General features: G+C 33.9%; 1 protein-coding gene across 3 annotated transcripts in view; it reads right to left on the bottom strand.

Annotated features, from left to right (window-relative positions):
• Positions 1-12067, bottom strand: part of sox5 (SRY-box transcription factor 5) — a 234673-nt gene that overhangs the window by 48715 nt on the left and 173891 nt on the right. For all 3 annotated transcript variants that reach the window (XM_039761581.1, XM_039761582.1, XM_039761583.1), the window contains one exon: positions 1489-1632. In XM_039761581.1, the coding sequence (XP_039617515.1) occupies positions 1489-1632 (144 nt within the window). The remainder of the gene's footprint in view (positions 1-1488; positions 1633-12067) is intronic.

The following is a 12067-nucleotide window of genomic DNA, read 5'->3' as shown; positions in this document are numbered from 1 at the left end:
GTAGGAGATTCCAATGGGAAATTCCACAGAACATTTTAAATTTAAATTTTATGTCACCTTCAGTTTACAAATCAAGTTAAAACGCTGCTAAGTGGAGGAATCAGTGAAAAAGTGAGGGTGGAAAAATATCCTCATGTGCAGCAATGTCAGATCTACACATTCCATAATATAACCTAAATCTGCAGCTCTTAATAAGGTTGTACATGAATTATGTGAGCAATAGGTTTCATTTTTCTTGCTCTGTCAAGTCCATACAACGGTGTTGGTCACATGACTACAGAAGCCACTCCATATATATGATAATGCAAGATGAACAGAAACATCTGTCACCCTCTGTCACTCTAAGAACTGCATCTCCTGCTTTTATTAAAACTGAACTGTGACACATTACTTGGCAGGAGACCAAGTAAAATCGATGAGTTAGATCTTAGGGCAGGATCTGAGGTCAATGATTGTTCTTAATCTTTAAAAATTATTCTGCTGTCTTTCAACAAGGTTCAAGTGAAATATCTGGATAAAACAACGCAAAGGGTATTGTTGTATTTCTTTCTGTAAAATAAACATTATTTTTTTCTTTTTTTCCCCCAAATTCACGGGTTTAATATTAAGTGATTCATAACAGGTCATGCTTCTATTTTTAATTAGAAACAAAAAACAAAAGTCTACTGCTTCTCTAATTTAAAACATGACAAAAATGTTACAGTTGAAAAAGACCAGAATAATTAACAGCCTGTTGGCAGTTTAATGATTATGGTCTGCATATCTCTCTAACTATCTATTACATCATTAAAGGGTTGGAGATTAACTGGGAACCACTGGACACCACGGAGGAAACTCTGCATGAGGATTGCTATGGGTAAGTATTCTGTCCAAACATACATGAGAATGGATATGGGTAGGCATTCTGTCCAAACACCTTCCCTTATAGTCATTGTAGTTTTCTGAGGTTGGTGGGGGAAGGGGCAGTGGTGCATCCATGGATCTGTGAGATAGCAGCAGTTGTCAGAACTCCTCAAAGTTTTCAGTGTTATTTCAAAATATTTCAGTTTTTCATGCATAAACTGCAAAATGATGAACTACAACATTAGTATCCTATCAATTCTTCGTAGGACTAAGACATTTTCACTCAATTGTAGAGCTATAATCACACTGTAAACATAGCCATCCTGCATTCAGCTTGACTGTAAATTATTTCCATAATTAGAATTGCTTTGATGCAAACTGACATGTAAGAATCTTTGAAGAGCATTTTTAGATTTGAACAGAATATTAATGCATATCACACTTGTCTAAAATGACCACAGACAAATTAAACCAAAATTATTTGTTAGTACAAAAACAACATAACTTAATTCGTTCTGAAGGCACCCAAAACTGTTTATTGGTAGAACTACTGGCTACTTACAAACAATTCTAAATTACCTGTAAGAAAGTAAATAAGCTTGAAAAAACACCTATTACATAAAGAAATAATTTAATATTCAGTACCTTGGTTTTGGGAGGAGGGGTACCCCTGCATTTCTCTGTTGTGCCACTACTTGGAGAGTGTGTACTGCTCACATTACTCTGTAAATTTGGGAGCTTGGTCCCTGGGGACACCTGCATAGCTGCTAGCTGTGCTGCATACAGTTGCTGCAAAACAGAAGACAGAAAGGAGTGAAGGAAACAAAAACAACATGAATAAATTAATAAAAACCCCATTTAAGTCAGAAAAGGAAGATGTAGCAAAAATGTAAAAGCTACATCAGCCATTAGTTTGTTGATGGCTTTATGTTTTAAAGGCAGGCACTTTTTGGGATAGAAGCTGTCACATCAGCTTGGGTTAGCCATTCCTCTAGGGAGTCAGCAAATGTTACACATGAATGAGAAATGTCCCATCCTGCTGCATTCTGGGAGAGAAACAAATACATGGAAAAATGTATTGAGTGTTATCCCCTTGTGTCACAGAACCAATTTTGCCTCAACAGATGCAGGAAAAGCCATAAGTAGATTGTCTGTCAAGGTCAAGGTTATGTGGTATCTGTATATTATACAGTATACATACACTTACTTCACCACCATTATTGTTTACGACAAAACATTTGCAATCCAAAGTAAAAAAAAAAAAGTTAAAGGAAAGCAATGTCTCCTTAACATCTATAGCTTAGTCAAGTTACCTTTTAAAAAGGCTAGTTCTTCTATGTTGCAATTAAAGATGACTTCAAACAACTTGGTAACAATGAAGAATCTTAGCTATTATTTTCTTTCCCTAAGACACAATACAATCTATATAGGTGCATGATTGTTGTTTTATACATGTTAAGAAAAAAGATTGTTTCAGGTTGTCAAAGCAGAAATAAAGACTAAGACGTGGTTTTATTTGAATAACCACTAAAAAAAAAATAGTGTTTGCAAGCTAAAAGTCAGTTCCTTCTCTTACACAGCAGGCAACAGTGCTAACTGGAAACTAACACCAGTTTATGCAAATCTTAGAAATAAATACCATTTTAACAATTGTTAATTTAATAATAGGAGTAATAGGAAGTATTTATTTCAAATTAGAAAAAAGTTGAAAATTATGGTTACATATGGCAACAGTCATCAAATTACACTTGAAAAGAGTACTTGGTTGTCTCTGTACACGAGCATAAGCTTGCTCCCTGGAGAGGTGAAGCATACAAAATTGCTGACATCTTGTATTCAGACCAGTGGTTCAAAGGGCTTTATTTGCTGTTTGAATTGAGTTCCATTACAGGGCCAGTGCCTATCAGTCAAGCCGGCTGAATAGAAGCATGAAGCAAGTGACAGCCACTTACACACTTACAACGTGCAGCAGCTGAGTGGCTGAGCCCGCGCCAAGAGGGACGGAAGCAAGGATGCAGATGAATATAAAGGAAGTGACACTTGTGTCCCCTGGGGCAGCCACAAGCAAGAACGGAGGAGGGGAGACAATAAGAGTGAAAAATAAATAAATAAATAAAAAATACAAAAATTAGCAAGATTGTGGCAAGGCAGCCAAATGTAAATGTTAGCCATAAGCAAGACTGTAAGACATAGTGTTTGCCAGAGAGGTGTCTTTGGAGCTGAAAGTGCTAACTGAGGCTGACAGATTCTAGAGTCCTTTGGTTGTAATACAGAATTGTGACATTTTTTTGATCAGTATTTAAGTCCTTTATGTTATCCAAATCTCCTACAATGAACTTTTTCCTCTTTTTGTTCAGATTAATTAAATTGGAAAATGTCTTTCTTTTGAAACTGACAAAAAATACAAAACATCTAAAACATATTTTTAAAAAAAAGCACATGCTGATAAAATATTTATCCCCTTAACAATCCTATTTCATATTCAAATGCTCAAACAGGTGCAGAATTTCACATATACAATATTATTAAGGTATAATCTAGGATTCCAAGGGTGCAGGGTGACTGACTTTAAATAAGTTTTTCTTTTTTTTTAATGACTTAGTCAAAATGTCTAATCTAGGAGCTCATGGGGCATTTGCATTTTCTTTTTGAAGAGCTGCAAGGACAGTACAGTTAGTCAGCTGTTGTGACATCACACCTGTGGGCGGTGGAGCACTTGATGTTTATGTTAACTCCCCCCCTCCCTCCACCTTCATACACAGGGCATGTGCGATAGCAGGCAGTCGTCAATAGTGCTGTTAGCTCAGAGAAAGAAGCCAAGTAAATGACTGGCAAAAATCACAGGAAAGGAGAGAACGCTGCTTGAAAGAAATGAAAAGAGTGATGAGGCGGAGAAAAAATGTGTTTGAAAAATACTGAAAAAATGAGAGGGAGTGTGAGAAGAATTTAAGGCAAAAAAGTCACAAAAATGAAATAAGTCATCTGTACACAACAGATATTTTTCTGAGTTAATTACAGCAAGGGGCATGTGAAAACCAAGCTCTGTTACTCTGTATGTGTATATGAGACCGTATTTGTTTATTTACATTGTTAAATTGTAATTACTTCAACTCCTTTACTGAATGTATAACTGGGTATGGAGCTGTTGTTAAATGTCTAAAAACAAATAAGAAATTCTGCAGTCCAAAGGGTAGCTCAATTCCCTCAAGTCATTTAACACCTAACACCTGGAGCTGCAATATTTAACCATGTGATTTTGATGGCTATATGTTAATGCACATTCTCACTGGGTTTAAAATCATATCTGTTTGGTTGATACATCTGTTTATCAAAATTCACAATAAGTGAAATGTTGGTACTTTCTTTGCACTAAAATTAAGTTCATTTCTTAAGATTCAGATTTCCTTTTCTGTAGCCTATAATCTTGGTTAGCCTGTTCAGGCATTTTTAATTTATAAAATATTACAGGATCATTCATTCTTCAAAGAACTACAGGAACCATTATTGAAATGTACAATATTTGAGGTAAAAATATAATGTTTACAATACATTACTCTATATGCATTTTAATAAAATAACTCAAAAATGTTTATGGAAGTTATTATAATACTCTATGGAGTTGCATATTTGATTATATTCACAGCTAATATTTGAACTGGCAGTTGGCTTGACCTAATTCCTAACATAAAATAATGAAAGAAAAGTAATAATAAATTAATTATGATATTCCAGGGTTTTAGCCCATTATGTGCACTTCAAGTAATATTTAGATAAACATCCACTAAAAATGTACTGTTCCATTGATCCATTGAGAAACAGCATTAATATCCTCATTACCAAGGTACCGTGCCTCTTACAAGGGTTGAACTTTTTAGATGGCACTGTGGCTTCTGTCACTTGCCATTACACTTGGCAAAATCAGCAACAAACTTGCTAGACTAAAAGACTAAAAGGACTGAATGACTTTTATCCAACATGTGGATGGTGGAAGCAACCAAACCTGTCATTTTCATGTACATCACTATGGCTAAGAAGACACTGCACAAGTAATCACAATTCAGTTAACTTTTCAAGAAGTGCAATAATTAAGTATACCATAACAAAGTAAAACATGCTCAAGCTTAATTTAGGGCTATAACAGGGCTCAGGACTTCTTGATTCATATTGCAATAGTGCTACCTACCCACTGTACCACCATGTAGTAAAATGAGAGAAGAAAAAAATAGCAAATGTACCTGTGTTTCCCAAGATAATTTAAAGTCAAACATACTTTTTACATTTTTAAAAGTAGCTCTAATTGATTTGCGTGCCAATTTACTTTTTATATAACATTGCTGCAATATGTACTTGTTATGTACATTTGCCTGATCTATTATACAGTATGTTATTTTTATTGCTTTGCTTTTTTATCTGCTACATTATGTCATTTATGCATTGGCTATAAAGCACCTAATGAAGCATTTTGGATACAACAGGTCTAACACCTATCTCATTTTTATTAGCTATAAGCACAGAGTACAGGGATTGCACATTCAGACAGTTACTGCAGAGTTAAGTAGTATGAACTGTACACCCTGCCCAAAGATTGTAGTATTTTGGTTAGAGATGCTGCCTCATTGTCTCAGGATACTGATTTCAAATTCTGACATATTTCTTACCTGTGTAGAGTCTGCATGTGTTTACAGTGTATTCACAGCACACAGATGTGATAGACTCTAACTTGGTCCTGAAGAAGTGAGTCAGCTCTATGATAGTCTGATGCCCCAGCCATGGCTGACAACTATGCTCAATCTGCATGGGGACAGGCCCCAGCTCCAGGGATCTAGTGATGAAATTCTAATCAACAAATAGCAAATATAGCTGTGTTTAAACTAAATAGCTTTTAAAATAACAAAGTAATGGTTACATGTATTTTTACTACAGAGTGCATACGTAAGAGTAATTTAGTTCTGCATGTAGAGCACTATTTATGATGTTAAACATATTTCAACCAGTAGGCACATGATGAACTATAATCAAGACACATCAGACAATGAAACTTGTTCACTGCTTGTTATACAGAAATTGTGCAGTACAGTAAAGCTTTAATCCTGTCTAAATGTGCGTTATATCTTAATGGCTATATACTCCCTTTTATTAGGAGTGCTTTTAATGACATGTGTAGGAGGATTAGCCTCTCAGGGCCCTGATAAATGTCCAGAATCACAGACTTTAGTACTTCTTTTTCAATTGTCAATTCTACTGTACTAGAGATGTACAGTGCCTATGATTAGCAACTGTTCAACATACAGTATATTCAAGGGAGACAGATGTTTGGGATGGTCACAGATATAGTTGGTATACAGCCCTGCTGACATACACTGTCAAAATCTTGTTCATTCAAAGCACTGATAAATGTAGTTTTTCTCAACCTCTCACCTGCATTTCCAACTTTTTTCTAGGCATAGTGTGACAGTGTAAACAGATGGTATTTTGTGCTGTTGGCTTTGTAGGGGAGCATAGCTCATTTGCATACCGCTGACAATTGGTTACAGAAAATCTTTTGGAAAATGTATGACAAAAAAATAAAGATACACACAAATATATATTACAAGGTAATTGTGTATATGCTGTATATATCATTAAAATTTACAAATCATATATATATATAAATAACATTTGTGTGTGTGTGTGCATAAACATATACACATATACTTTATACAATACATATTTATATACCTTTAAACACAGTAAATATATATATATATGCTGTATATATATATATATACACACACACACACACACACATACATACATATATGTAAACACACAACCACATATTCATTATTTGTTGTATAAAGTTTTAATCGTTAGACCTCTTATAATGTTCTTCCTTTCTAGTCTCTGTATATTTCTTGCTTTTTTCCCTTACAAAACATTCTCAAGTACAGCACTGTAATCCATTACAATATGTTCCAACATCTGCCTCCCCATATGATGCATGACCCATTCGATTGACCCCCTTTATACCTCTCTAGCACTGTTGTTCATTACCACTAGCAAATAAGCTATCTACTCCATGATTCTTTCGGCTCAGCAAAGCAACAAATACAATTCTATTTCAACCTGAATGTAGAACAGCCTGCCTTAGCAGGCTTCACAGGTGAATAAAAAGAAGTGTTATTGCACATAACATCAGTGTTTGAAATTCTATGAACAAAAGTACCCTATTATAAATAAGGCCAGCAAAGAATGCCAAAAGAAGAGGCAGCACAAGCTGTCCAAAATTACGTTTCTGCACTATAAAATCTGTTCAAACTGCATATTATTGCTACCTCCAATTAAATCAGTGATTTGAGATCAAACTGGGCCATTTTTAATTAACACATTGCCAAATATGCTAAATATGGTAAAGTGTAGACTTAAAGTTGCTTGAAAAAAATGACAGACAAATAGAATAATTAGCAAAAATAACATTTAAACAGTCATATAATTGGTTTACTAAGAACTAGAAAAGCTATTAAGAAAAGGCTTTGGGTAATATAAAGTAATTTTACTACGTGGCAAAACAAAATCTAGTTTACCAAAATACTAATGATTTTATATCAACTGGTAAAACAAAAGGCAGTGTCTCTCAAATATGCTCTTACTTAAATTATCAATTTTTCAAATGTGCAATCAATAACTAATTACAAGTCTATGGGATATGGGACATTATCCTACAAGAAATGCACTTGCCATCCTAGTTTCATGGTAAGACTGATTTTAGTTGAAACTAATGGTTTTATTTTGCTATTGAAAACTTGCTTATATTGAATGTTTTTAAATTATATGCTCATGTTGCTAAACTTACTGCTATTATCTTTAATCTAACAGCACTGGTGCTCACCAAAAATGTAGATATATTTATAATGTATTGTTTGAAAAATATTTTTAGTTATATTGAAGTGAGCAGAACGATGGCACAGTGGTAGCACTGCAACCTTTTAACAAGGAGCTTGCATTTTCTCCATGTGTTCCCTTGGGTATTCTCCCACTATCCAAAGACATGAATGTTAAATGAATTGGCATTGTTAAACTGGACCTGGTAAGTGTGTGCCCTGTACAGATGTTGTTCCTGCCTTGTACCTGCAGATTGCTGGGACAGACTCCAGCTTTCCTACCATCCGGCTCTGGTGTAGTAGTTTGAAAAGCTGCTGCCATACATGAAGTGTCCTAGCTTTATATCCAGTTTGTTGTCTGTGTAGAAATTTGTAAGTTCTCCTTGTGCTTGCCTGGATTTTCCTCTGGGTGCATTTTTCTTTTTCATCTCACATCTTTGGTTCATTGGAAACTGACCCTATGTAAGTGTGGGTGGGTGGACTCTGTGATTGACTGGTGTCGTATCCCAGGTTCCTATGATGCTAGAAAAACCTCTAGTACTCCTGCAGAATTAAACAGGATTAATCATGTTTCAGAATGGTTTATTATTACTTAGTGTTTTAGAAAAGAACAACTGGTAACCATACTGTGAAAGTGTATTTACTGATATAAGTAAGAAGAAAGGTGGATGATGTTAAATATTTGTTGATGACTGTCTGCCTTGTTAATGGCAGGTTCACTGAAGAACATGGATGTTTGCTAACTTCCTATAGGTAATCCCTGCCACATCTAAACTTCTTATAAGATTTTCAGCCAATCTCATATAGCCTGCAACTGTCGATGAACTTTAGTTTTGTGGCTCTTGATATCTGAAACACCTTTTTTGGGTCTGGCTGTGAGCCTTACTATGTGTTAAATAAATTGCTCCTTGACTTAAGTTGACTTCTAATATACCTAAAATACACCTAATGTATTGATGATTATTCTGCTGTGATATATCAACAATTAAAATCAATCAATACCAACATTTCTATATAGCACATTTTCATATAAGTAATAAGTGTAGCTCAAAGTGCTTTAAATATATAGCTATAATACTCTGTTTATCTTACTATGCTTTATCATGTATTTGAATTATGTTACATTACTCTCTGTTGCTTTGAAATTAATTTTTATGCACTCTGTAAAGAGCCTCATGTTTGAGTAATCTGTGAAGGATGATACACAAAGACGTATATTATTATTAAACAGGATAGTTAGGTAACACCTGGTTTGTTTTTAAAAAAAATACAGATTTTATCTACTAAGTCTGATTTCCAGATGACCAATGATGAATGGCCAATATCTGATTTAGCAAAGGTTAAGGTGAACACACATAAAAAGGAACTGTTTAAATTTATCATTTAACACTTGATAATACATTTTTGATATTGAAGCCAATAAATAGTTCTGCTTATTTAGAGTTGAACAAGTAGATAATTGACACTAGCATGTTTGATCTAATGATCTGAAAATACAGTAAATATTTTTGAGCTTTTAAGTGGACCAGAAATATACCGTATGCATATATTAAGGCCAAGCCACTTTCAACTCCTTTCCTTAAATTTACCACTTCTCTTAGAAGTATGCAATAGAAAAACAGCGACAAGAGTTGATAATGAACGTTGAAAAAAAGAAAATTAACAAAAAAAGCTGCATGTAATAAAAATCAAGAACAAAGAGAACAGTCCAATAAATGAGAAAGAGAAAAATATCCATCCATCCATTATCCAACCCGCTATATCCTAACTACAGGGTCACGGGGGTCTGCTGGAGCCAATCCCAGCTGACATAGGGTGGAAGGCAGAAAAACAAACCCCAGGCAGGGCGCCAGCCCACCACAGGGCACACACACACACCAAGGACAATTTAGAATCGCCAATGCACCTAACCTGCAAACCCACGCAGACACAGGGAGAACACGCAAACTCCACGCAGGGAGGACCCGGGAAGTGAACCCAGGTCTCCTAACTCCTGAGGCAGCAGCGCTACCCACTGCGCCACTGTGCCACCCAGGAGAAAAATATCCCAAACAATATGCAAATAAATACAAAAAAGCAATGTTTATATAATGTAAATTAGAGGATGAAGTAATTTATATTATTGTTTTTGAAAAGACATTAATGTAATTAGATTTTTATTTATTCTTATTATGTTTTATTTTTTTACTTCTACTATTTTATTTTATTATATGCTAGTGGTTTGAACAATGATTTTGATCAGACAACATTTTTAAAAATTTTACCATTGTTACTGCTTGCTGTGGGCCTTTCAGTTGAATATACTCATTAAACTGAAACTGAAAATTCTTCATGTAGTGAATCCAGTCTTTTATTTGTCTGTGGCAAAATTATCATTACTTTTGCTACATGTATGTCTTTTTTCAAAAATCCTTTGTTAATTACTATGAGATGTTTTTTTTTAATTTGATTATCTCTATGATTTATTATAAAAAGTTGCTATTCATTGCCTTTCTGAATGTCAGTTGCATACTGATGTAACAATTTAAAACTGATCTTGGTGAACATCTCTCATTATTAGAAATGGTCTTTGTGATTTTTAGGTCACTGTGCAAGTTTACATTTCAGTTAAGTTTTTGTGTTAACATTAAGTTTAATGTTAACCTTTTAGAATGAAGGATACATTTAGAAACTGCATTTATATTATAATAATATATATAACATATTCCAGCAATGACAAAACTAAACTACATATAACAAATTGCTGAAGTTGGTTATACTTCAATGTTTATTTTCATTTCCACTAAATGAGACTATGTGAAACTTAAAAGTATTATACTTGACAGAAAGATATTTAGGTAGACAGAATATGTGGCAGGTATAAGCTGTAACTATTAAACTAAATTCCTTTTTTTGTACTGCATTTTTCTCTTACCACTCACTCCAACTGCATTGCTTTTTCCCACATGCTGCTTTTTAGTTCCTGTGCTACAACACAATCACCCCCCACCACACACACACACACACACCACACACACACTTAAAGCAAGATTATTGTTTATGGGCACAGCAGGACCTAAGTTGTCATTCTCCCTCCTGGGATGATGGATGGTACATGTGTGATAGTAACCTGAATGACCTGGTCTTTGGATGTGACAAGGTTTTCAGGTCAACCTTGCTAAATGGGGTCCAAAAACTGCCAAACCTGCCTGGGGTGATCTGATCAAGGTGTGTCTACTCTGGATTTATTATTTCTTTCAGCAGTTTGACCCAGTAGTGTGTATAAAATACAATGAAGGAGGGAGAAATGTATCAATTGAATCAGATGCATTTAATGATCCTGCAGTTGCCCAGATATAAGTTTTATCCCAAACACGCCTTTAGTAAAATTAGTTTACTTTGGAAATTGTTAACATAATACCACAAGAAAAATAATATAAACAGATGTATGTCCTCTTAAGACAATTTTCTAAAAAGATGGATACATTAACTATATATTCAAATTTTTAAGTTATAACAACTTTCTTTTCATATCAAAGAAAACTATCACATCTCAAAAATGAGTGAATTCAAATGTATCCAGAATAGTGCAACTAAGGTCAGGTATGTGTGAGTAGAACTGCTGGTGTGTGTATGTATATATATATACAGTATATATATATATATATATATATATATATATATATATATATATATATATATATATATATATATATATATATATATGTTGCTACTGCCAATACAATAAATAGATCCACAGACATTTACAAAAAGCCAAAGGTGACAGACGAACCTTAAAAGCATAAGTGTTACAAATATGCAACTCACAGATTTGCAAAGAATCTACTAAAGTAAATTAGAAAAGTCTTTATAACTTTTCTCACCTAGAATGGAATTTGGCTTTTCTGTAAAATGAAAAAAAAAAAAGCAAAACAAAAATAAACAAGGCCTTAAACAAAGTTTCCTTTAGGTCACAGGAAAAAAAAAATTTAAGAGGCTAAATACAATGTTTGGATTTAATTATTCTTTATTTCAGGATGTTTGTTTCATTTAAGAGTTTATAGTTTTTATTTATATATATATTTATAATGTAAGTATAATAATAATAAACAATATTAATAATAAACATACTCATTTTATAAAGGAAAATACTCCTAGGTTTCTCAGATTATGTTAAGCATGTGCACTGACTTCTTTGAACATAGTGTATAGTAGTATTTTTTAGCATTTGCACCAATAGGCAACAAGACAAAATAAAAAAATGAGCTAATATAATCAATCAAAATCTAAAAGAAAAGGGGAGGACATAAATGCTAATGAAAGTTCTTTGTTACAGATACCTTTGAAGATCAAGATATTGATAACAGTGCAATTTTTCCTGTAAA

This window comes from Polypterus senegalus, chromosome 8 (assembly GCF_016835505.1).
Source record: "Polypterus senegalus isolate Bchr_013 chromosome 8, ASM1683550v1, whole genome shotgun sequence".
NCBI lineage: Eukaryota > Metazoa > Chordata > Cladistia > Polypteriformes > Polypteridae > Polypterus > Polypterus senegalus.
The sequence above is the reverse complement of the archived record's forward strand: the minus strand, read 5'-3'. Positions and strand labels throughout refer to the sequence as shown.